Below are 26699 nucleotides of genomic sequence, written 5' to 3' on the forward strand. Positions count from 1 at the left end.
CCTTTCTCATAGCTCTATTTCCCAGCCAACAGCTGTCATCACCTGTTTGTTTGTTTGTTTGTTTGTTTGTTTGTTTGTCTATTTATCTGTATACTTGTGTGCCTTCCCTTATTTGAAAAAAGCATTTGAATGGGCCAATGGAACAGCAATACCATATTGCATATTTTTTGCTTCTGTGTGGCCCCATTCTATGGATCTTCAGTGATATTGCAGAACAGAGATTATTTTCTGTTGATCTGATAGGACTCTGTCTCAAGACGAGGGTGAAATCTCCCAGAAAAACATTTGTGTTTGTACTGTCTCAGTTATACTCCAGGCAGCTCAAACAATATTTTTCTTAAATTAGGGAGGGTTTAAGTGTTTTATCCCTCTTACCAGTGATATATTTCTTCTTCTTTTTAAATTTCAGTAGGGAAAAACATGTTGTAAAACCTCAATCTCAGTTACAGGCCAATTATTTAGTAATGCATGTATAATCGACTATTGGGCCAAGAACAACAGTTTTGCATTATTCAGCACAAGCCTGCATTGTATAATGGAGTTTAATTTTGAATCTCTCTGACCCCATCCCAGTCACCAATTGCAGTTCTTAACTGACTTTATAGGGTTTATATTTGGCTGATACAAGAAAGGGCATAATTGTTCTGGTGTGTACTGGTAGCACATTCCAACTAGACACTGATACTTTTTGTGAACAAACTTCTGTTAGTCCAATAAAATACATAAATCACCTGTTGGAGATACCTTGGTCTAGCCTTTGCCAACATGGTTCCTTTCAGATGTTTTGGACTACAACTCCCATCAGGCCCAACTAGTACTGTTGAGGTGGCCAGGGCTAATGGAAGTTGTAGTCCAAAACTTCTGTAGGCTACCAAGCTGGTGGAGGTTGTCTTAGAATGAGTTGAGAAAGAATACCACACTAAATTCAATACCAAAACAAAACTGGGACTTCTGTGAACAAATGGTTTTGAACTGGTGATGCCCTTTTTGTAATAGTGTCCTAGCAATCTGCAAGAGCAAGAGTAATACAATGCTATCAAAGTGATGGTGCAGACCATAAAAGCTGCTCTTCTGCCTATTCTTCCTTTTCCCCTAATTCACCAGCTTTAATCTCTTTCACTAATTTCTTCTCACTATAGTTCCCCCCCCCTTCAACATGCGGCTGACTCCTGACATCTTTACATGGACACCCTCTATCTGCATAATCAGGCTTCCATATAAGCTGTCTCCATATGTTGCACTTTCCTTTTCTAAAGTTCCCACATGGCAGGAAGTTAAAAAGAAGGATGCAAGGCATCTAAGAATGCCATTCAAAACATGGGCGAATGATGGCATAGGGTGGCCCAGCATCAACACTTCACCTGCATGTCTGCAAATATTAGGAGCATAGGGGCACAAGCAACTTGTCCTAGGCTACGCTATGTCAGGTATAGGAAAATGGCAGCTTGAGCTGCAAGAAAATGGTAGGACATACATCCCCTTACTTAAAATCTTCCCCTTGAATCTTTATTTGATTCACTATTTCTTTGTCTTCGTCTGCACATCCCTGCAGTTCACACTGGATTTACCTTGTAGCAATTTCCATAGAAACTGTGATTTCTATAGCTTTCTGAGACGTGAGGCAGCATTCAACAAATAGTTGCTGCTAAATTGCTTCATTATATTTGGTAAAGGCCAGCATGTCACAAAAAGCACCATTTAATACTGCAGTGACTTCATATTGAGTCAGTTTCTTTAAGACTGCCACACACTATAAAAGCTTTCCTCTGCTAGCACTCCACATTGGAATCTCTCTTTCATCACTTGCACATTCACAACAAATTGCTGCTGAAGCACTTACTTACTTTGCCTCATGAGAAATATTTTTGTTCTTGGCTGAATCTAGTCAATTTATAGTCTGCAGCCTTTCCTTTCCATAAGGCTCAGGAAAGTGGGTACAATCTGTCTGCATGCGTTCATGTGTCTTTTTCCTTCAGGGTTCTTAACGTGCTGCTGAGGTAATGTGTAGTAGAGGTGCTTCTGAATAAGGACAGCTTAATACTTACTACCATGTACTGGTGCAATCCAGGGCTCAGTGGTAGTCATTCTGAGAGCATGGATAGCATCCTTCTCCTGGCAGAGTTGCACAGCCTGATAATATTTTCAGAATAGCTGCCGCTGTTACTCAGGGCACAGCAAGCTTTCAAATTTAATTATCTATTTTAACAGCACAATATACAGGATAGGGTTGTAAGTGTTCAATCTCTGCTCCTATCTATCATCATCATATCTGGTTTTGTTTATACTTGTATTGATAAGGCGCCATCAATGTACACTGCACTTTACAGACCTATTAACAGTAGGTCCTGCCTCCAGAATATTGCAATCTAAATATAAGCAATATAGGGTATGTCAGGAAACAGTAGAGAAAGAGAAGAGAGGGAGGGATGTGTTGGAATAACAAGGCATAAACTTGAACAAATGCAGCCCACTATGCATACTTGGACTTAATTTAGGGGCGAGTCCTCCTGTGCCCAATTCAAATGGGAAACTGCAGAGATATGCATTAGGGGCACTATGTATGACAATTACATTGGCAAATGATGAGGAATTAAGAAAACTCATCTGTAACATACCTAGCATAGGTTTTACATGATGGCCAAAAATATCCTTAGTAAGTGACTCATACCCGGTCTTGCCTCTGTTGTACTTTGTTCTACATAACAGCTTTGTATGATGCCATTACATTGCACCTAACAATTATGGCTTCAGCTTCCACTTTTCTGATGCGCTGAGGCAACTAGCAATGCTAATGCACATCAGGAGATTCTGCAGCATTGGTACAGCCATGAGCACCACTTGTTAACATTCACCATAAAAACCTGTTGGAAATTCTGACTACGGTGTTCACTATGCAAAGCCCATCTGTACTGTGTGGGTACTGGGTTACAGATAAAAATAAAAACAAGAAAGAGTCAGACTAATAGCTGCATAAATTTGCTGCATAAATTTGCAATGACTAGACTCACCAGAGACATGAAAGGTTACTTTCAGATATATATACATAGATATAGATATAGCTGCACACATACACACAACACACACACACGGCTAAAGAACCAAGGAGACGAGTGTAACTAATGGGGCCAAAAAGTCCTGAAATTCAAGAGTTTGGAGCATTTATGTGCAGAGCCAAAACAACAAAATGATCAATGCACAGCAGTAGACCCTGGTAATACTACACTATTTTTTTCCCTGTCTGGGGTTTTCTAAGTGAATATCTATAGAGTCCCAATTAAAACCAAACTGAATATACTCAAGTTGGAGCTTCTGTTACTGTCGAAGTGTGGTTCAAACAAAAGATAACACTAAGCTCTATTGGCAATCGCGACAGCTTTTTCTTTCTTAAAGAGTAAGTCATGGGATCCCAAGTTTGGATCAGGGATTCAAATATTCCCTCCCTGAAGCTATTGGCCACAGAATAGGAAAATCTTCCCCACACCATGGCTGATTGCAGCTTCAGGAGGGGGGCAATAAACATTATTTGCACAGGGGCAAAGAACTAAACTCCCGTTCTGGTATCTAAATGTTCTTGAACCACAATCTAACAGACAGCTCTTTAGTTTTATCCAGCATAGAGATGAACCGATAGGAAAAGTTAAAAGTACAAGGAGCCCTCTCACAAAACAGGGTTGCAATCTTGAAATAGTTTGCAGGTTCAAACCCAATGAGCCAATATGACTTTGAAATAAGAAAGGGCGGGAGGTTACCCTCCAATACCAATAATTAATCAGCCCAAATGTGTACCTCTCTCCTTTTTTGTATGTTTAATCTTTATTTGACCTCCCCCCCCCAATTTGCCTGTTTCATACTATGTTTCGATCAAAATAAATATATAGCGGGACGTGCCAGGTCAAACTTAGCAAGCCAAGAACTTGAAGAATTCGATGACTCGTTTGGAGAAATTCACAAGAGACGAACCTTTGAGGAGCAAACAGGCTCCGAGGCACCGTGGTGGGTGTAGGCCTCAGATCAAGACTTGCTTATTAGAAAAGTATTTCACCCCCACAGCCCCGTGAAAACACTCTACAACTGTTTACCTGAAGAATGGAGATGGCATGATTTTCTTACAAACTCTGATGTTGGACAGGGAAAAGGTTTAAACTGGATGCTGGTCGAGTACCGTAACAATAAACTAACTTACTAACCAACTCTACAACTCCCATGCGAATTAACCTCAAAGACGTGAAAAAAGAAGAAAGCGCTTGGCTCTGCCTCGGGTCACTTTAATTTTTTTTTAAAAAAAATCATTCTCATTCCCCTCAGCGAATCCCGGCTTTCCCCCGCCACCAAACGCGCGCACGTGGAGGCTCCGTTGTCCGTGCGGCGGGGCCCAAAGGGCGGCGCGCCGTTCGGCCTCTCCTTTATAAGAGGGGAGAAGGGGAAGGAGGCGGACGCGCTGCTCCTCTCTGCTTCGGCCGTTTGTCACGAGAGCGATGCCTAACCGCAAAGGCGCGCGCAACGCTTATTATTTCTTCGTGCTGGAGAAGCTGCCGGAGCTGAAGCGGCGAGGCCTGGCCGTAACGGGCGTGCGGGATGCCATCCCGTTCTGCTCCGACGACTGGGCGGTGAGCGGGGCGAGGCGAGGCGGGCCTCCTCTCTCTTGCCCTTCTTGGTCGGCGCGGAGAGCCATGTTAGACCCTACATGGAGTTGGATAACCTGTTTTTGATTCTCAAGGAGGGAGGGGAACAAGTTGTCGATAGGGGTTATAAGCTGTTTGGGGAATTTTAATCCCCCCCCCACACACATTCACACCCCAGCTGAAGAATGAATGCTGTAAAATACTTAAAAAAAACAAATGTGAGGTCAACCTTTTCATTAATTGATTAGACCCTGTTTACCTCACTTTTCTTATCAAAAACTCACGGTGGCTTAGAATGAGCAACTTTTTAAAAAAAATAGTTTGATGCTGACTTTAATGGAGCCTTTAACTGCTATTGTAGTGATGAGGAGTGACTGGCTACCCTACCACTTAGGTTTGGTTTCAGCCCTCCTTTTTTAAAAAAATGTCTGCTTGTAAAGAAAAGGTGGACTCTTGTAAGGTGCATTCCCCAAATGTGTCTTTTTTCCACTGCCAGACATATGCACAAAGAGGCATCTGCCAAGGTTTGAAAAAGTAGTCATGCCATGCTATTTGCAATAATCCAAAAGGTGAAAGATTGGAGAAGCTAAAAAAATGTCTAAAGTCGGTGTATAGAAATATACAGACTGCAGGTTGCAGATACTGTATACAGGTTGCAGACTTCCCAAATCCTCCCTTAAAAGTTGAGTTACTTAACTCTGGCTTTGAATTCTTGGTATGTGAACAGGGTTTATACCCTTTAGGTACAACAGTCTTGCTTCAGGTTATGCTGCAAGCACCCGGGTATATATCCAACTAAGTTGTACAAAGATTAGACCGTTTGGAATCAATGGATTGACATTTCTTAATATGTCTGCTCTGAGTATGGCTAATATCGGATACCACTCATTTACTGGTGAGTGAACCACATTGAATTCTGTAGGCTAGGGCTTGCCTCTAGACAAGCATGCAAAGTTCTGAGTGGTGGGTGGGAAAGTTGCTGAGCACAATCCACCCAAAGTTAAACACTTCGTAAAGTTAGGCTGACTTCTATGAGAGTTAAGATTGATCTTAACTTTCCCAGTGAAATTACTGAGGCTTAAAAGCATAAACTGAATGCATTGTGTTCAGTATCTTGGTGGTGTAGTGATGTTTTAATTATGTGGAGAAATAATGGCAAGCCCTTATGTTATACACTGGTTTTACTTCAAGATGCTGACTGAGGAACAAAAAGAAAAGTATGCAGAAATGGCTCGTCAACGGAAAACTAAGAAATCAGAAGTAGCAACAAAAGAGGTGAATGAATGAATCTGGAATAGGGAAAATAAGTTTTATATTTTCAGAGGCAAGTTAGTAATTATATAATTATAGTATAAATTGGAAGAGAATCCCATTTATAGACCAGGGGAACAAAAGAAAAGTGACTTTGATGTGTTTGAGAAAAGGTTCTGAGTGAGCTGGTCAGTCACAGGTGTTGTATAGTTGTGATTATAATGAGCCCTTCCAAACAAGCCAAATAGGTTTTTATGTTGCAGCTGTTCCTGAAATAGGAGGATTGAATCGTTTGACAAAGTTCACATCCACACTATACATTTGAGACACATGAGTTCCACCAAGGAATCCTAAAAATTGTAGCTCTGTGAGGAGTAAAGTACAGTTCCCAGGATTCTTCGGCGGAAATAAATGTGTGGCGTGGATGTGACCTAATAAGCAAACATAACAATAGAATGCAGGGACCAAAGTTTATAATTAAAAAACGTGAGCCTTAAAACTCATGATTGTGTTGTATGTTACTTTTTCTTTCTTGTAAAAATAGATGGGAAGTCTGAATTGTAAGCTTTCTAGTCTTGAAAATTGTGAGTTAATATTTCCAGAGCAGATTTGCACTATGCTAACTCCCACCCACTTATAAATGGAAGGTTTATAAGTGAGGTCAGTGCTTTTTTTCTTTAAAAAATGTTTAGGAGTACTCTCATTTTGACTCAGGAAAATCACCATATTATAGTTCAAATCAGGGAAAATAAATACATTAAATGGACAGAAGTACAAAGATTCACAAAACGTTTAGGGGTCTGCGTCCCCCCAGAAAAAAAGTACTGGGTGAGGTTTCATCCCATCCTACTTGAGAATATATAAAGTTGCTGCTAGGATTGTCTCAAGGTGCCATTTTTGTGAGGGGCGAACTTCATTAGTATTCCATTGTGGTAATTTAGACCCCTGCTGCTATAGGGGTTGGTGTGGCTGCACATAACCTATGTGAAAGTGGGAGTTCATACAGATGTCACCTCAGTGTAAGCCCAGTAATGAGGTGACTGCATTGGGGGGGGGGGGGATGTTATGTGATCTGGCTCATAGTTTGCAGGTTCTACTGGGCCAGGACGGGGAAAGATTAGTTTTAGCAGTTTTAATTGGATACTACTGTAGTTGCTTTCCTTTCATTCATATATGATTAACTGATGGATTGTCTACACTTTTTGTAGCTGCCCAGCCAATTCCCACCACCTCTTCCCACATTTCCTTCCACACAAACTGAGAAGAGAGTTTCTGCTGCAAACCTCATCGGTCCACCTGGGAAGAGTGATAAAGGTAAATGATGGTTATATTAGTTCACCTGATCTACCCAACCTCAATGTGTTCATTCTGACTGGAGATTCTGCTAGCAGGTCTGCTTTTTGTTGCTACCAAGAAATTGTGGGGGCAAGATATAAGTTGACTACTTATCTCAACCTACTTGGATCCTGAGATCATCTTCTAAGGTCCTTCTTTGTCCTCTCCACAAGTCCGGAGGGTGGCAACACAAGAGCGAGCCTTTTCTGCAGTGGCTCCCTGTTTATGGAATGCTCTCACCAGGATTAATCAGCTGGCACCTTCATTATACACCTTTAGGCACCAGGCAAAAACGATCCCCTTCCACCAGGCCTTTGGCTAATCAACATCCGATACCCTTTTAAACGTGGGGGTGGGGGGATTATTGGTTTGTTGTTCTTATTTTTATTATGTATTTTGTGTTTGTATTTTTATATTGTAATTTTATGTTGTGAACTGCTCAGATCTATGAAGGGTGGTATGCAGATTCAATTTTTACTTTTATTATTATTATTATAATCAGGAGTGTGGAAGTGGGGGAATTGGTCACAAACTCAGGGGAGGCGAGAATGAATTTTAATTATAATCTATTATTTATATGCCACCCATCTGACTGGGTTACCCCAGCCACTCTGGGTGGCTTCCAACAAATTATGAAACCACAGTAAAACACATTAAGAACTTCCCTGCCTTCAGATGTCTTCTAAAAGTCAGGTAGTTGTTTATTTCCTTGACATCTGATGGGAGGGTGTTCCACAGAGTGGTGCGATTAGAGAGATGGCCCTCTGCCTGGTTCCCTGTAACCTTACTTCTCGCAGTGAGGGAACTGCCAGAAGGCCCTCGGAGCTGTATGTCACTGTCCAGGATGAACAATGGGGGTGAAGACATGCCTTCAGGTATACAGTGGTACCTTGGGTTAAGAACTTAATTCGTTCTGGAGGTCCGCTCTTAACCTGAAACTGTTCTTAACCCGAGGTACTATTTCTGGGTTAACGGAGTCTCTAACCTGAAGCATCTGTAACCCGATGTACCACTGTACAAGGGCCCAAAGCCTGAGTGCAGGACAGAGTTCAAATAAGGAGGAGCTGAAAGTACTGAACCTGTTGAAGCCCAATGTAATCCTTAAGAGTTGTTGTCTACATGCCTTGATCAAAAAGTTCATTGGAACATTCAGGAGCAGCATTTTGTGTCCATGACATTTTGGTCCTTATGCTTATGGTACAAGCAGTGTGCTTTGGTCTGATGGTTATAGTGACCCATGAAGTATCTAGTGGAGCTCTTAACATGGGCAGGTAGTTCTAGTTCTCCCAGATGAGTTTTCTAGTATTATAGGATTCACTGACTCATTTAAAGCATTAGAACTAAGACGACACTTTCCAATTCTCTTGGTATCAGCAGTGGCTTTGTGAGTTCTGAGGTTGCGACTCAACATCCCAGACAAGTTTCTGGAATGGTTTTGGGCTCAACTCGGGGGAAATGTAGTCTCTGGTCTACCAGAAAACTATCCTTTGAGATGGCCTCAATTGTTACTCAACTGCCAAAAAACATGCGTAATTAAACAGATAATGTCTACTACATTGTGGGAAGCGGACCACTATTGACCACCTTTTCAATGTAGACACTGTCTCCTCTTAGGTTTCTTAACCACTTTTTGTATTGTAAAGAATGATATTAGCCTTGGTTTTATGATCTGATATTGCTGCATCCTTATAAGCAGACTGTTGTGGCTGTAGCAGGTTGGGGGTGGGACACCACATGACAATTCAAAACTTGGCTACATTACCTCTTTAAATCCCGTTTCCCCCCTCAAAGACACTAGTTTGCTAAAGGTTGCTGGGAATTATAACTGTGAGAGAGAAACTACAGTGCCCAGAATTCTTTGAGAGGGGAAATGTGCTTCAAAGTTATAATGTGCAAGCAGTCCTAGTCCGGTTGAGGGCTGTCTGGAAATTGGAGTTGCAGGTAAGTCACTTAGTTTCATGATTTTTTTTTCAGTGCAATAGGTGTACATTTTCCTCCAAGTATTTTACTTTTTTGTTATAGTAGTACTAATAAACAAATACTCTCCACTAATATTCTTGATACAAAATCTTGTTTCAGTTGTACTTGAAACCACATTCTTCTACCTGAATATCTTCAGCCATGGAGTTCTACCCTCTCATTGCAAACAACGTTTCCTTCCTTGCGAAATTGGATGTGTGAAGTATTCACTAAAAGATGGCATAATTGCAGAGTTTCATCACTTTGTAGATCCTGGTGAGTTTTTGGAATCAGAAGAGATGAAATTTGTCTTTCATCGGGGGGGGGGGGGAGAGAAGATATGCAGGATTCTGTTTGTCCAGGTCAGTTTATTTGTATGCATTCTTGCACTATGAAAAAATAAAAATAGCTTCATATAGTGGACAAAATCCACATTGACAGCATTACATAATGAAGAAATGAAACTTAACTGGAAACATTCCCTTGGGTCAGCAGAAAACATGAACTGACCAAATCAATATGTTCGTATGTTCTGCATTTCCCCCCTCTGTGTTACGAAAGGAACATTATAAAGAAATTAAGTTGTCCTTCTAGATGAGTATTTGGACCCTGATTTCCTATTTTGTAGGAAAGCAGAAAATGGTGTATTATAACCATGAAATCCTACAAATAGCTTGGTATTGCATAATAAAGCCTGGGTTATTTTTGGTCTTTTGCAGGAGAGGTGCCAAGGGGATTTCGCTTTCATTGCCAGGCTGCAAGTAGGTATTGGGCAAGAGATGTGGAACCTACGGATTGGCAGCATTTTTTATTACCCACATATAGTCTTCCAGTTATTTTTGAATCATTTTAAAGAACTGGGTTCTTATGCCAGATTGTTGTTGTCGTTTAGTCGTGTCCGACTCTTCGTGACCCCATGGACCAGAGCACGGCAGGCACTCCTGTTTTGCACTGCCTCCCGCAGTTTGGTCAAACTCATGCCAGATATCCTATGGCATTTCATTTGTATCCTGTTTATTTTTATTGATACAAAATATTTTTATATTACCCTCATAAAATATCAGAGCAATATACAACAGTATAAAAACCCAAACTATTAAAAGAAGGACGAAGCAATCATTAAAAGGACTGGCTACTCAATAAAAAATTTAAAGGACAGTTTTAAACAACTTTATGGGCCTGTTTCCGTAACAAAACTTAGTATGCCTTCCCAAGTAACATGTTGAAGTTATGCTCTTAACTCATACATTCATTTAGGTTTCAGTCTTTCACTTGTTTCCAGATAATAGTGGTTAGACATTGCATACACCACCTTGCCCAAAATTAAAGTATCCGGACTGCAGTGCTAGTGGTGTTTGCTATCTGGTTTGCCCTAATCTCTGGTTCAGTGATATTTTACACAGAGTGGTTCAATTCTTGAATATTAGGCAGTATATTACCTGCCTTGGGACTGCTGGTGATTGGCAGGCTATAAATGCATGTAAATAAATAGGATCATTGGGTAATCATTTACCGTTCTAAAACCTAAAACCATATGTTTGGTTTTTCTATGCATTGTTTATTAATGTCTTTCTTACCACTGGCTAAAATATTGAAGAGAACATTGTTGAATAGAACATTCTATTGTTAAATAGAACATCTTTCAAATCCAGCAATGTCAGCTTTTTAAGCTAGTGAAGTTCAACCATTGACAGGCCTTGACTGACCTGCACATGGTTCAACTAGACATATTGGGTCTAACAATCTTCCTTTACTTTGGTGATAAACCCCATCTCACAGCATTGTTGCAATGATAAAATACTTTAATAAAACACAGACAAGTTCTTGAATGATATATTTAGGTGTTTTTAGTGAAACTGATATATTAATCCTGCGAACTGTAACTAAAAGTACAAATGCATGTAAAATGAGATGTTTCTTCTGAAAAGCCCTGATAAGGCACTTTGATTTTCTCTTAGGTGATGCTACACATAGGATTCCCCTATCTGGCTTTGAGCTTGCAACTGCAAATCATTCCGATGTGTTACGTGAGCTATACTCATTTATTCAGCCACGATGGGGTGCCTGGCCACCTGTGTATTGTAAGGTATAATGTAACATTTTAGACTTAAATTGCTCTCTGCTTTTCAGAAGAAGTCAGAACAAAAATCTCTACCCACATGCTTCAGTTAGCCTTTTCCCTGGTTAGAGGTGTGTGCGTGTGTAAAAAAATACAGGTGACCGCACCTCAAGTAAGGTTGGAGTACACAGATGTTTTAACTTTCACTTTTAATTTGTCCAGGAACAATCTCCATAGCGTAAGGACTTCACATAAATATCCAGTTTTGCGGCCTTTCCTTAAGGATATTTCGTGGGTACAAAGTGGTGTCTACATTCAACCTAAAAGAGCGTGTAGTTGTATTCCTGAATTGTTGCTTCTCCAAGGCAGAATTCTTTTGGACAATTCTTTTGGCTTTTGGCTTTGGTCAGATTATGTATCAAACAGCTGTAGACAGGAAAATTTCCTGCTTCGGTGTTGGAGCAAATACCCTTATCAAGAATAACATAGTTTTCTCGCATATCAAGAAACCTTGGCCATAGTGGTCTTATAATAAGAATATATAGTATAGATTTATTTATTCTGTTTATTTGATTGTATAATGTATACTTAAAACTTCCTTTGCAGTCTTCTGACCAGTTTAGGGTCAACTGGTGCCTGCAGCATATGGCTAGAGAAGTGGGTAAGAAAATTTTCCTTTACAACAGGAAATAAGTTAATATTTGGATATAGTCTCTGCTGCTCCTAAAACTTACTTTTTTCAAATAGGCACAGTTAATAATCTGGAGATTCTCTGTGTAGAAGACCTTGTTGTGGAGCTGTATTATCAGAAGCTTCAAAAGGAGCCTTCTAAGGCATGGGTGTGTAACTCCCTGGATGCCTCCATGTGGGATTACTCCAGCAATACTAGGTATAATATATAGCTCTAAAAATCATAATAACTGCTGTACCTACCTGAACCACAGTGACTTAACTACTATGAGATGAGAATCTGTTATGACCAGGAAAAAATGTGATTGACAGATTCTCCGTTGTTGTACATTACACAAAACTATGGCTTAGTGTCTGGGGCAACCCAGTCAGATGTATGGGGTACAAATAAATTATTATTGTTATGGTGCTATAAGCGTGCATGTTGAATGCTAATCTAAAGCCTTGCACTCATTTCAGAGAAGTGTTTGAGATATTAAACTAAGGTTTAGACTCATTGAAATTGATGAACATACAGTACTAGTGTTAGGTTCATTAATTTCAGTAGGTCTGTTCTTGAGTAAAATTTGGTTGAAAACCACCCATAGAGCTAGCTATTTTGAAGTATTTAGTAAAGTCTAAACATCCAGATTTTTCTACAATGAAGGTGGGTGTCATTGAATGAGTTATTCCTCCCATTTGCTTCTATAGGCCAAGCAGGATTATGTGAGTTTCAACTGGCACCCTGTGTAGGATAGTGCCTCTACAGGTTCTAGTCCTGCCTAGCTTTGAGCAGCAGGGCTCAGAGTGCTACCAAATTTTTCACTTTGCCTATTTCTATTCTCTCCCGCCATGTAAGAAAAAGCTATTGAACATTCTTCACTACTCTCTTCCACAAAACCCCTGGATTGTCCTCATAAAGCACTTTATCTTGTGATAGTGGGTTGGGAAAATTAATGTTTCTGTCTTGAAGAAGTTTCTAATGCCAAACACTGGAGTAGATGGGGAAAATGTTGTTTGTCTAGAACTTGAAAATGTCTTACTTTTGAAGCATATATTTGAAACTCGACATTCATGATGAAAGTATTTATACTTAGGTGCAAGTGGCATGAAGAAAATGATGTGGTGTTCTGTGCTCTTGCTACTTGCAAGAAAATTGCGTGAGTATGAAAATACAGTGAATATGTTAGAATGTTTTTGCATCTTGGAAAACTGTTTTGGACATAAGTTTCATATACAATGTCTGGTCATCTTGTTTCTTTTTCAAATATAACCTGTTGGTTCTTTTGGATATTCTTTAGTAGGCATTTTGTCGGCTGTACTTGAATGAAGGAGCAACTGATGTGATTTTGTGGCACTTCTGCTATTATAGGAAGAAAGGAATCTTAAAGATCTAAATAAAATAAAATCTATTTCTTTCTGATTAAGTTTTCAAAGTGTCACTTATTAGACAGGTCAGTTGGGGAAAACTTCAGGTTTGCATTGTTACCAAAAAGGTCTCTGAATTTTGAGTATATTTCATGAGGAAGAATTTTTTACCTTGCATTTGCAAATTTAGTTGTGGTTTAGTTATTTTGGAGGATGGTGTGCTACACATATGCAGAGACCAGTTTTAACAAACACACACCTGGTTCATCCCAGCTGGTTGCCCAAGGCCTTAAATAGAAGGGGCTCGGCAAGCAACTTTTTGTCTCTGACAGCTCAAAAGATCTTCCCCTTTCTCCTGTCTCTGATAGGCTGACACCTGCAGTTTAATAACCTGGGCCTCACTTGCAAGTAGTTCTTTAGGAGGTTATATGCGCTGCTCATGGCAGAGGGGTACTTCAGGTCCCAGTTTCTGTAGGCTCCTGCTGCTATTCTCTTGGAAGCAGTTGCTAAAAGGAACAGCTTTTTATTGCCTCCTGGCTGATTTTCCTTTAGCTCACCCAAGTTGGTTGCCTCCCCCCCCCCCCCCGCCAATAGTTCAAACACTGCCTCCTATCACAAATCATGTTCCTGTATCCATGGTCTTGGTCCAGTATATTGTCAGTAGTTTGTAGTTTTTATATTTCTGCTCAGCTTGTGGATATGATAACACATCTTCATGTTGGTGTTTTCCTATCCAATATAGATACTGTATCAGCAATTCCTTAGCTACTATGTATTGTGTCCAGCTGACTGCATCTCACTTACCCTTGTGTGAGAAGGACTCCCAAAACACAGCAAATCCTAAAATGGTGGTTCTGGATGCTGGACGTTTCCAGGTCAGCCTTGTTCATTTAACAGATTTGTTCTTCTATATCATATCACTAACATTTCTGGAGTGTACTTGGAAATATAGGATGAAATCATGATATATGCTCAAAAATAATGATATAATTATATTTTTAAAACACTTTGATTTGACCAATGTCTGTTTAATATGTCTAATTATGTACAGAATATTAATAGATCAATAGGCACATTAGGCAGATATTCCTTATCCACTATATCCATCTTTTCTTTGTATACAAGGAAGTCCTGAAACCCTGGTGAATGAGTCAGTGAAAGAATATCTCTGAATGTGTGGGTGATCTTGTCTTTTTTGCATTACAGAAAAGGAGGGCTGCTGAGAGCACTGGAAATGAAAGGTACTACCGATCTCTTAATGAGGAACTAGGTGCTGCCTCTTGTACTGGTGAGTGATTATCTAGGTTGGAAAATTAAACGTAATGAAAATGAGTTCCTGTTAGAATCATTACTAGTGTTTCACACCAGCATTTCTCTGTCAAAGAAAATGTGCCTGTGTACTCTTATGTCCAACACATTCTTTCCTGATCCTTTTCTGGAGTTTGAATGTTCCTGCTCTCACTGTATTCTACCACTAAAATATCTGCATGAAGGAAATGTAATGAAGCTTGTGGTAGGCTTAAACAATCACAGAATTTCTCTACAGTGATTCTGGCTATAATTTTAAGAAGGCATTCTCCTTGAGCGAGTTGCTGCTCCACTCACATGTTAACTTACTTTTATCATTTACTAGCTGACCCGGCCATGCGTTGCTGTGGTTTTTTTGAGAGAGAGTTTTGAAATCATTTGTATTTACAAAGGTAATGGTTTTGGGTTGTTGTTTTTTTTAAAAAAAAAAAATTAGATGTATTCTTTTTGTCCGGATGTATTAACTTTGTTCTTGGATTTTTGGGTTTATTTTTGTTTAGTTCTTATGATTGTTGTTTGTTTTGGGGTTTTTTTAAGTGACCGTCCCCTGTTCAGAAAAAAATCAATCCGTAGTCCGAAAACACAGCAACACACACAGACACCAGCCGAGTAAAACCCGTCCCCCCTCCCAAAAAAGATCGAAGTAGACCCCGTTAAATCCACAACACTCACACACACAACACCCGAAACTCTACATCCCCAACCTTCCCCTCCCCGATTGTCCCCCGCTGAAAAAAAACCCGATCCGGAGTCCAAAAACCCAACAGGAAGCCCACAACACTCACATACACACCGACAGAAACACTACACCCCCCACCATCCCCCGCTGGGGGGGAAAAACCCGATCTGGTTCCCGCAAACTACACAACACACAAACACACACCGTACCATCTACATCCCCTCCCCGCCCGTCCCCCACTCAAAAAGAAACTGAAGATGGCGGTGTAACGTTAGAGAGGGCAATTTGAGTCGGGCGGCAGTTAAAATGGGGGGCAGGCTTTGAGGAGGCGATGGCAGTGTGTCTTTGGTAGTTGCAGTGTGGGATCTGCCTTTGTGGTGTTTGCGGCACAGCTTTGGAGGTGGGAGTGCGCGATCAGGCTTTCTATTGGATGCTGCTTGAGTCTTCAGAGCTTCTGGTGGTGACATCTAATTTGGGTGCCACTTTTTTGTGTTGAATCATTATTTTAGGTGTGAAAGGTGTGGTTTTTTTGGGGGGGGAATTTATGCCAGATCCCTCCCTGATGGGCATGGAACGTTGTGGCGTAAATTTGTTAAATTACGGTTCAGCGGTTATGGAAAAAGGCTGTGACCTCTGCACGCGCAATGCCTACATTTTTTATATATATAGATATACTGCCCTTTGTCTGTAGACCTCATGGCAGGTTCTGCATTGATTTTATTTAATTGAATATTAAAATCAGTTAAACCATCAAGTTACTTACCTTCCTTGATAACAAGCATATTATGCATAAAGGGCCTGACAAACGTTGACATCTAAAACTTTGTAGGTTTGGCACCAAATGAATTTCCAAGGGAAGTGAATTTCAAAACTGGGATGTTAAAACTGAGAAGGGTCGCTGTCAAGTTACTAGATCTCAAGTTACAGACTTGAGGAAGAAGTTAGTCTTTCCGGTAACTGGATCCTAGGCCTTAAAATGCTTAGTCTGTGAAGACTAAGACCTTGAATTTGATTCAGTAGCTAATTGGCAGCCAATGCTTAAAAAAACTGGTGTTTTATGGTCCCAATACCTTGTTGATCATCACAGCAGTTACAACTTCAGAACCCTCCTCCTTCGAACTCATCAGTAGAGATGCAAGGCTCTTTCTACCCCCATATTCATCCCCCCCCCATTTTACCTGTTTAATTCTATAGTCTGTGCCATCTGAATACTTGCTGAATGCCATAGTGCACATTAAGTGCTCAACTTGTGGCAGCAAACTTCCTCCATTTCGACCAACCACCATGACATCCTGTGGTCACTACTGCTGTTTTTTCTGCCTAAAGCAAGTAGCACAAAGTAGACAACTGCTCCCATTGCCAGAGGCCTATGAGATGAGCATTCCAGAACAGGTCCACAAGTGCCAGCTAAGCAGTTGCACTCGATATTGGCACCCATTTCTGTTACAGACCTCTCTGTGGTGCTGCAGCTTCAATACGTGGTTGCTTGTACTATGGCAATATCCTTTAGCCATGTGAAAACACCACCCACCTTGGCTTAAACCACCTTGGTATCAATCTTGGCTTTAGCACTGAAGATGGAGATTACTAGGTGTGCACCATTGTGCCAAGGCAATTTTGAAAAAAAAAATTGCGGCTCTTGAGAGTTTATCAGTTCATGGTTATAAAGGTCTCAGTTGAAAGCAAGAAAGGGTAGGCTTTACACGGAAGGGAGAGCAAAACCTTGTGATTCCACCTCCCCTACCAGTTTTATAGAATGCCACTTAAACTGTTGTGACTCTCCTGTGAGCTTATCTTTTGAAATTTATGATAGAAAATATCTAGTTGTTGAGTGTAAATTAGGATCGTGACTGTGTTATATATTGACACATGCATTGTTTGCTTAGGTCAGCATCCTTCAGGAGTGAAAACAACAGGTGAAACAACTGCTAGACGTGGAAGAGGAATTGCCTGGTTTCTGGAGAGCGTCTCAAAGCAGTCCAGCAGTTAGACATTTGCAGTACAGTGCCTCCCATTCACAACAGCTCTGCATGTAATGATTCCCACCATCTTTGGGAATATAAATACTTTATATTTCCTTTGTCATGTGTTAAATATTATCTTTGTTTAATGAAAAAAGCCATTCTAATCCCATTGCAAGGGGAAAATTTTAAGTTTTTAAAATAACAAATGTTATTGTGAGTTGTGAATATTATTTTTGTATGTAGGAATATTTAGTAGAAACTTGAAATAATGAAGTCAGTAGGATAAGAGATTAGATAATGAAACCAGAAGGGCAACTTTTTGAAATGATGTCTGGATTTTTAAGTTCTGTTGTGCCTTTTCTTGAGAGCAAAGCCTTACTGAAGTAAACCTTTGCTAAGGGAACAGTTACAATTATGTTTTTTTAATAAGCTACTCTAGGATTTGGTATGGTACCAATTATATATTGTTTGTGTCAGAGGGGCAAGGTTTTGGTATAAAGTCCTTAAATTAGCCAGCAATAGAACAACATACATTTTTGGTAAAAACCTGCAATCAGGTAATATCTCCCCCACAAAAGAAAAAAAAAACTCCTATGAAGTTCTATAAAGGTACAACAATAATGTACTTTAAAGTTTGTTTTAAAACCTTGGGTCTATCTTTTTCCTTTCTTTGGTGTTATACATACATTCAGTTATTTAGTACAGAAAGCTTCTAAATCTTAACCACGATAGACTAGCTTTTGTGTTTAATTAAACACTTCTTTCCAATTTGATTTGGCATGTCCTGTCTGTATTTGTGGTTCCAAATGTAGTATGGTATTGTCATGTGCAGAAAAGGAAAACTCAAATGCTAAAGTTATTTAAACTGAGATGAAAACAAATTTTAAATTGAGATTGTATTGTTTGAAGGACAGTCATGCACTGAAGAAACATTCAACTAGAATATGGATCTGTAAAGGTAACTTAGGGAAAATTAGATGTATGAAATGAATCCTTGCTTCCTTGCTGTGAGAAGGAACATGCTATTGGTCCAGTGGGAGTGGACATAAAATCTTCTCCCTCTGACCCCCATCCCAATTGCAGATACTGCAATTTCTTTTTTTTAATATATTTTTATTAGTTTTCCAATTAAAACCAATTATATCACATTCGTTATTTCAAATTATACACATATATATCAATCAAACCGAATATTATGCCAAATCATCTAAAAAAATTTTTTGGGTTCCCATGCTTCAAGAAATTGGGGATTCCTCGCAACCGTCCACTGCCGTCTTTTTTCTAAAGTTCAAATCGTCTCTCCAAGTTCATAATAATCCGAATCTTTCCCTTATAGTCACATAGATGTTTTCCACTTTCAACCGATTGTTTCCCAGCTGCTGAGATAAATATCAAACAAGGTTTCACAAATGTTCTTTCTCCTGTGTGGGTTAATCAGTCCAGCCTCCCCATAAATCTTCTTGGTCTGGAGCTCCCTGTTGCGTCAACACGAAGCAGTGCCATCTTAAAAAAACTCAAAACACTTTCGTTTTCTCTCATAACCGGGTAGATTAACGATTTATAAAATTTACAGCTTTTCCAGGCAGAAGACCCAAACATCAAACCATAGACTCTTGGTAAATTAATGGATCTCCTTGCCCTATAGCTGAACTTAGCTTCAGGTCGCTGCTCCAATTCAAAGTGCGTCACAGCTCATAAATCCTCCGAACGCGTCCAGGACTCCTTCCGTCCAACTAGAGGGGGGCTTTTCTCGTCGGCAACTCCACATCTTTAAAAAATATGCTCAGTAACAACAGTTTATAAAGTTCAACTCACACAGTCTTTTGTTTCTCTTTCACTCCAAACAAACCAGGACATCGCGTCTGGGAAGGTACGAAGTAACTCATATGAAGGAAAATAAAAAAGGACTCACTTCCCTTATCGCTCCGTCCCCATCAATCCTTCTTTCAGATGAAATACAGCCTTTGACTCCTCTCCCTCAGCAGCATAAATTTCTCAGCAGTAAACAGCGCTTCTTCCCCTCCTTCTGAAGTATGTCCATAGATTTAAGCCTAATTATCTTCTTTAACCATGGAAATCCCCGCCATGCAGATTAGCGTCCGGGAGTCCTGGCCCTCGTAAGTGCTCAGCCCAAGCTCCCCCCACTCCAAAAACAGTCGGAGTGGGTCTGGGGGCATCGCGGGCCAGCGGCCCCTCTCCGTAACCCCCGGAGAGGGTAGGGGGTTGCCATTTACTCCCCTAGCAACCGCCAAATTCCTTACGAAGGTCAGAGAGATGGAAAACAGGTCCGCCATTCCTGCCGGCGGAAACCGGAACCCCGCAGATACTGCAATTTCTGATGTCAGATTTGTGCCTTTTCATTTGCATAGAAACCAGCCTTTTGTGTGTAAAAGGCAATAGGACATTGTTGCTATAAAAATCACATTGGAAAATGAGCAGGTGAATGAACCCGTTAACTGTAGAATAAATTATTAAGTCATGTTGCAGAGTTGGCATCTGGATCTGCCACAGGGTCAGGTTTCTGGATCTGCACCTTTTCTGGCTTCTTGCTGGAGATGAGGAGCAGTTTTAGGTTAGGGGGCCATCTGTAAGCCAGTACAGGCCTGCTTCCAAGGCCGATGAGAGAGTGGGATGTAGATCATTGGTGATACATTTCAGTGGTTTCAGCTGTGAACTACAAGCCACAACAAGCGGTGGTCTGCATCTGTCCTGTAGACCAGGCATGGAGAGCCTTTGGCCTTCTAGAAGTTGTTGAACTACCTTGTTGCCAAGAATGCTTTTTCTTTTCCAAATGCTTCCGGTAATTAAAGGCACAAGCTGTTTCGATCAATGGAGGAAAAAAAATTCAAGGTTTATCTGGCAGGGAAAACCGCCAAGAATAAAACATAAATTACTAATAGATAAGAAAGAGCGAGGCGGTTTTGCACTGCCAGAGTTAAGAACTTATTACGAGGCGGCATGCCTGATTTGGGCAAAGGAGTGGATAGCCTTAAAGGATACTGACTTGCTGGACCTGGAAGGGTTCAATAACAGATACGGTTGGCATGCGTACCTGTGGCATAACAAAGTTAAAGCCCATAAGGGATTTTTAAATCATATTCTGATTAAGCCAATCTTTGAGGTATGGGAAAGGTACAAAAACCTTCTTGAGAGAAAAACGCCCTTATGGCTATCGCCAACAGAAGTATTAGCTGGAAAGAAAAAAATATGGAGGCTAATTGGCTACCATATGCAGAGATGATAATAAAGACAGATAAAGGCTGGAAAATTAAGCCTTATGACCAATTAAAAAATAGGATGACAACTTGGTTACAATACCACCAGACCCAGGATTTGTTTAATGAGGGAAAAAAAGTGAACGGCTTTGAGAGTAGCAAATCAAGATTCCAAACTGAAATAATTGAAGGAAATAACAAATTGTTTTCAAAAATGTACGACTATATACTTGAATGGAATAACAAGGACGAAGAGACGAAAGACGTCATGATTAAGTGCGCCAGGGACTTTGGTTATAATATTGACATTGATTTATGGTTGAAGTTATGGAACCAAGGTTTAAAATTTACAGCGTTTACGGTACTCAAAGAAAATTTTATGAAGATGATGTACCGCTGATATCTGACCCCGGTAAAATTGGCTAGGATCTGCAAGAAAAGAGAAAAGAAATGCTGGAAATGTAATTTGGAAGTTGGGGATATGTACCACATGTGGTGGTTATGTAAAGAAGTGAAACCATTCTGGGAACTAATTTACAATGAGCTAAAAAAGATTTTAAAATATACGTTCCCTAAGAAACCAGAAATGTTTTTGCTGGGATTATTCGGAAGGGAAATTAAAAAGGAAGACCAGAAAATATTTATGTACGCCACCATTGCGGCCAGAATGGTTCTGGCACGAAGATGGAAAACCGCAGATATCCCAACAGTAGAGGATTGGAGGGTAAAAATGGTTGAATATGTAGAGCTGGCCAAACTGACTGGGAAGTTAAGGGAACAAAGAGATCAAAAAAAACAGAGTGGAGTAAATTTGTGGAATATCTGGAAACGTATTGTAAAACTTTAAAGACACTAACAGGTTTGAAATAATACCTACAACAGTAAATAGAGAGTTATACATAGAATATGGATAAAGAATGAGATTGATGGAAATAAGATAAAAGAAAAGCACAAAATTTAAGAGATAAGTTGTAAAACCAAACGTGAAGTGAAAGGGAAGCTGGGTTCGGCAGAACTAAAATTGGGTATGAAGGTAGGGGGAATGGGATTATACAGACAATTGTTTGGTGATGGCTTATATATTTTATCTGGTATAATTTGTATTTTACAAATTTATTATGTTTACGTCTGAGAAAACAATAAAAAAAATTATTTTAAAAAAAAGTTGTTGTTGAACTACCACTCCTGGTCATGCCTGCTGACGCTGATGGGATTTGTAGTTCAACAACATCTGAAGGGCCAAACGTTCCCCACCCTTGCTGTAGACAACCATTGCTGGATACTAACTTGGCCTTGTTCAGCTGCTGCTGACTTTTTCCACTTCTCATGGATATTGTAGTTAGAGGACTGCCTATTATAAATTATTTAGTTCTCGCTGTCAGAGTCCGAACAGATGCAGTTGCTTCTGTAACTTCTTAAGGTCACAGTTCTTGCAACCTGGTCCATTCCTTGCTGCAGTGATGTTTCCAGTGCATTGAACTGTTTTGGACTAAAGTGGATGCTGCAGTGCACTCATGGATACAGAAATTGGCCTTATAGATCATGGTATTCTACTACTTATCTCTGCAGCACTTGAAACAGAGTCTCAGGTATTTATCATGCGATAACTAGTCATCAGATAGATAGATTCTTCCCTATGTTATCCTTTAGCCACCGTGCTTGCTTTGTACTTTTGTTACAAAGTGGAATATACAAAGAACAAGTTTGTTGAGGCCCTCTTCTGTGCCCTCCTGCAGCTTCCTAATTCTTACAGAAGAGAATAGGAAACTATATATGTTGAGTCAAACCAGAAGCATTGGTAGGAAGTAAAGGGACCCGGCTGCAGTTGGGCATATGCTTGCAGCAGGGGAAGGTTCGTCTTGAGGTATCATGCCACCTCCATTCTGTCATTAGTTGGCCTACACTCATAGCTGTGTAAATAGGGAATGAGATAGATAATCAGAAACTTTTCCCTGGCAATCTCCTGAGCAGAAGGCATCATTGTCAGATGAATCTCTGAGGCACCTCTAAGGGATGCTCCACACAAGAGCTTACACTCCTGCATGTATAGATGCCTCAAACATATAGCAGCTCTTTGCTCCAAGGGTTTGCTGTACCAAATGGTTGTCGGCATGTCCAGGAGGGTGCCTAATCGAGAGTAAGGCCATGGCAGACACACATACCCGATTGGCATGTTCCCTCCCTCCTGGGAGATCGTTCGGGAGCTTCTGGAGCGTTCTTCAGCCCGAACATCACAGTGACTGGTGTGATGAAGCACCAGCACACCTTCCACATCTGCAGAGGCTTGTGCAGTTGCGTAACAGACTCAGCAGCACAGCACTCTGGCTAAGCTAGTTTATTTACATATAAACAGACTTGGAGCTCTTCATCATGGCTCCCTCTCTCTAGCATCACAGGCAGTAAAGAGAAAGAACAAAGGAACAACAGTCCCACTTAGTGATATATGAAGCAGGCCTCTGTATAGTCTCAATATTTAGCCCCATCACAACTTGTATGAAGTGCTGAGTTTGGGTATCTTCTCAAGCATCTGATAAGGAGCTTGGGGGAAATGCTTAGTGTGCCAGCTGTGCCCATTCTTGGAGATGTCTGATTTGGCCACAGTGGCACATGCCTTAGATACACCCCATTTAGATCACAGTAATGTTGCCTAAAAGGGGCTGCCTTTGAAAAGTGCTCAGAAGCTTCAACTAACTCAAAGAGCTTCAGCCAGGCTGTTGACTGGCGCTCATAGAGAGCACACTACTCCCTTGTTACAACAGCTGTACTGGCTACCAGTCTGTTTTTGGGCACAATTCAAAGTACTGGTTTTTACCTATAAAGCCCTGTATGGCTTAGGTCCAGGCTATCTAAAAGAAACTGGGAGAGTGTTTTTGCAGTGGCAGCTCCCTAGAGAGGCTAGACTGGCTCCCTCCAGGCAAAGACTATTATTCCAGGAGGTCTTTGAGAATTGATTGATTTTAAAGTGGTCTTGATAGTGTGCTGTACTGGGAGGTGTGTATGTGTATGTAACCTGCAATTTAATAGGTTTTTTTTACATTTTTTTTTAAAAAATCCATATATAGCTTAATTACTTTTTTAAAATAACCTTTAAATGTTTTAAGCTATGTGTATTTTATATCTGTATTTGGTTTACTTTTTTGTAACCTGCTTTGAGTCCCAGTTCTAGGGGAAAGGTGCAGAATGAATGAATGAATGATTGCACACTTCTTGATTTCAGGATGCAAACTTGATGGAGCTGTAGTTTGTATCTTTAATAGTACACACTCCCTAATGCCCTGTGTGTGGTGAAGTAAATGAGTCCTTTATGTGGTTTTTATATATTCCAGGATTGAGCTGTGGCACAAATTAAGTCCTTGGGCATAAGGCCTAAGGCCTAAAACGACTCAACTGGCCTGTGAACTAGTCTACGTTGCGTAATTATCAGCAGCCAAATGTATAAATAAGCTGGGTCCATGTGCACCTGAAAGCAATTACAGGCAGCATCTTTGCAAACGAGGGGATTTTATTCCTAGCTGATAGCTGAGTGTGACAAACATAGAACTAACTAGCTTGTCATCTGAAGGAAGAGTCTTCTGTGCAGCATGACAGCTGGAAACTTATTGAGAGGAGATCTGAGGAGGAAACTTTGGAAAGTGCTCATTTAGACTTTTGATTCAGTGGCTATTGCTTGCCTGCCTGCCTGCCTGCAAGGTATTGTCTGCGATATCCATGAAGCCCTGATATCCTGATAATACCCAAGCAGCTAATGAGAGTCGCTTTATAAACTTCTTTAAAGGAGAACAAAGAATGCTATTATTAACTTAACCTTGTATTATCTCTGTTCCCTCACTTTTCCCAAGCTCTGACTTAAACCCTCACAAGCTATTGTAATTGCCACTTTCAGGCAATTCCACACCCCCAGGACAGCAGGTGAAGCCAGGATGTGAGTTTCTTCCAGATCTCCTTTTAGTGGAGCAGCATGTAGTACCAATTCTCCTGGTTTGTTGTTTGTGTGCATTTGTATGACCATCAAAATTGTCTGCCCCAGAAAGTTCAAATGAAACAAGCACAATGTATTTGGGCTACAATAGAAACCTATTCCAGGCCAGAAATGCACATACATCCTATCTACCCTGTTTCTCATATTTTAAGACATACCCATAAAATAAGCCATAGCAGGATTTTAAGCATTCAAGGAATATAAGCCATACCCCGAAAATAAGACATAGTGATAGGCGCAGCAGCAATGCCAGCCGTGGCAGGAGGAGGAGGAAAAAAATAAGACATCCCTTGAAAATAAGCCATAGTGGGTTTTTTTGAGGAAAAAATAAATATAAGACATGTCTTATAATATGAGAAACACGGTACACACACACATTTGTGAGGTGAACGCTTCAACAATTCTGCAGATAATTGGTTGGATTCTTGTTTAATTTGTTTAGGATTTTTGCTTAGTTTATATCCTAACAGGAAACACTTCTGTTCTCTTCTGAGAACTTGGGAGGGTCTCCAGAAGCAGGAAGTGTGTGTGTCCTGTTTAGAGAGAGCTTCCCTAATGTAAAAAGTAACCTCCCATATCTCATGAGACACTGCCAGTATGACTAGCTTCCTGGATTTTGTTGGCTAAGGTTGTGCATGATATTGTGGGTGTGCAGGTACTAGATAGCAACACTATGCAATGGTGAAAAGGAGCGGGTGTTGATTTTAAAAAAGATGACTGTGATGTAATATATGACACTACTGCCTTAAATTTGGATCCTGTAAGTCTACCTCTGAACTGGCAGCTTTCCAACTTGAATTCTTCATTGGTGTGTCTGCAGCACTGGAAATTACTGTAGGGATATTGACCATGGCCATGTGATGAAGTGTAAACCATAACTGTCCCAGGGCTCAATGTTACAAGTGAAGGTGCATTCCAGTTCCAAACCCATATAGTGGCAGCTCCTAAATAAATACCGGTAAAGTAGCAGGAATGGTCACTTGTCAGATTGGAAATAGACACAGTGGAGGAAAGGTCCCTCTCCTAGTGGGTACAACAAAGAAACCTCCAGCAGGATTGTGACCCTAAAAGTTAAGTTCATAAAGGGCAGGGCTTTTTTAACCTGGGAGGGGAAGTTCATTGCCAGGAATTTAGAGGCCTTTCCTTCTCTCCATCTGATTGATGCTTCTGTGTCATCAAATTCTCTTTTCAGTAAGACCCACCTGCACATGTGTTACTGCTTCCGGAACATAAAGCATTGACATTTTTATGTGTTACATGTTGATTCGGCAGATTTCCTATTCAGCTTTGTTCAGGCTTTCATTCCTTTTACTACCTCATGTCATCATAAAGGATTTCAAAGTTAGTAAGGGCAGCATCCCCCCCCCCCCTGGTATGATTCTATAAGTCTGTTTTCTGAAAAGCGCTTGGAAAAGAGTGGAGCTAAAATGGAGCAGACAACAAAGCTTGTAATCTTCCTTAGTGATGATAGGTCCTAAGCATCCTTTGTTGAAATGAAATTAATGTTTCAGTGCCCCATTGTGAGGTCTGCTCTTAATTTGTATTTGGCAATTAGGAAAAAGAGCATAAATTTACTAACTTGTTTGAATAACAAAGATAACAGTTTTTGCAGAACTGAGATATTTAGTCAAGGGCAAGAATAGTGAAGGACTACAGGGACTGCATTGCAAAGCCAGCTGTATGTTGAGGACAGAGTTCTGTGGCAGATGCCAAAATCTATCCACCCATCCACCCTTTCCGATCCTGACTCACTGCGTCTATTTCAAACTAGGTTAGTTGTTGATCAGATACTGCAGTGATACACATCTAACCTCTATAGCAGGCATCCCCAAACTTCGGCCCTCCAAATGTTTTGGACTACAATTCCCATCTTCCCCAACCACTGGTCCTGTTAGCTAGGGATCATGGGAGTTGTAGGCCAAAACATCTGGAGGGCCGCAGTTTGGGGATGCCTGCTCTACTGTTCCTTGCCTAGGCCCCACCTCTGTGTGGCCTATAGTTATAGTCATAGTGCACTCTGTTGTCTGCAGTATGTTGGTGGGACTGGGAGCTTTCCCTGTGCTGTACCTGGTGTGTACTAAAAGAAGACATCTTGCTTTGGGAAGTAAGTACTCAAAACATCAGAAGTACTGGCATGTTCTTAAAGCTTTGCTGAATTTCCCCTCCTTGGCACTTGTCACCGAAAAATAGGGTGACTATATTTCAAATATGTGATTTTCAGGATGCTCAAGGATGCACTAGTGAGCTAGATTCTACATTATCCAGTATGGCTGCAGTTATATAGGCATGTT

The 26699-nt window shown here is 40.5% G+C and overlaps 1 protein-coding gene across 1 annotated transcript; it reads left to right on the forward strand.

The window, feature by feature from the left end:
- The first annotated feature begins 3947 nt into the window (after positions 1-3947).
- Positions 3948-17987, forward strand: MAEL (maelstrom spermatogenic transposon silencer). Its single transcript, XM_035115838.3, has 12 exons — positions 3948-4607; positions 5814-5897; positions 7082-7187; positions 9288-9443; positions 9887-9928; positions 11126-11253; positions 11833-11887; positions 11974-12115; positions 12993-13055; positions 14006-14138; positions 14470-14551; positions 17137-17987. Exons 1-12 carry the CDS (start codon positions 4476-4478, stop codon positions 17238-17240), a joined length of 1227 nt encoding a protein of 408 aa, XP_034971729.2. The 5' UTR covers positions 3948-4475; the 3' UTR covers positions 17241-17987.
- The last annotated feature ends 8712 nt before the right edge of the window (positions 17988-26699 follow it).

The sequence above is a fragment of the Zootoca vivipara genome, chromosome 4 (genome assembly GCF_965207765.1).
Source record: "Zootoca vivipara chromosome 4, rZooViv2.hap1.1, whole genome shotgun sequence".
Taxonomy (NCBI): Eukaryota; Metazoa; Chordata; class Lepidosauria; order Squamata; family Lacertidae; genus Zootoca; species Zootoca vivipara.

Bases quoted from the DNA above. Each gene is read 5' to 3' on its own strand.
- MAEL (XM_035115838.3), top strand. From the start codon at position 4,476: ATGCCTAACCGCAAAGGCGCGCGCAACGCTTATTATTTCTTCGTGCTG. The intron at 12,116-12,992 runs GTATAATATATA...ATTTATACTTAG, and splicing joins GATTACTCCAGCAATACTAG to GTGCAAGTGGCATGAAGAAA. The intron at 14,139-14,469 runs GTCAGCCTTGTT...TTTGCATTACAG, and splicing joins TGGATGCTGGACGTTTCCAG to AAAAGGAGGGCTGCTGAGAG.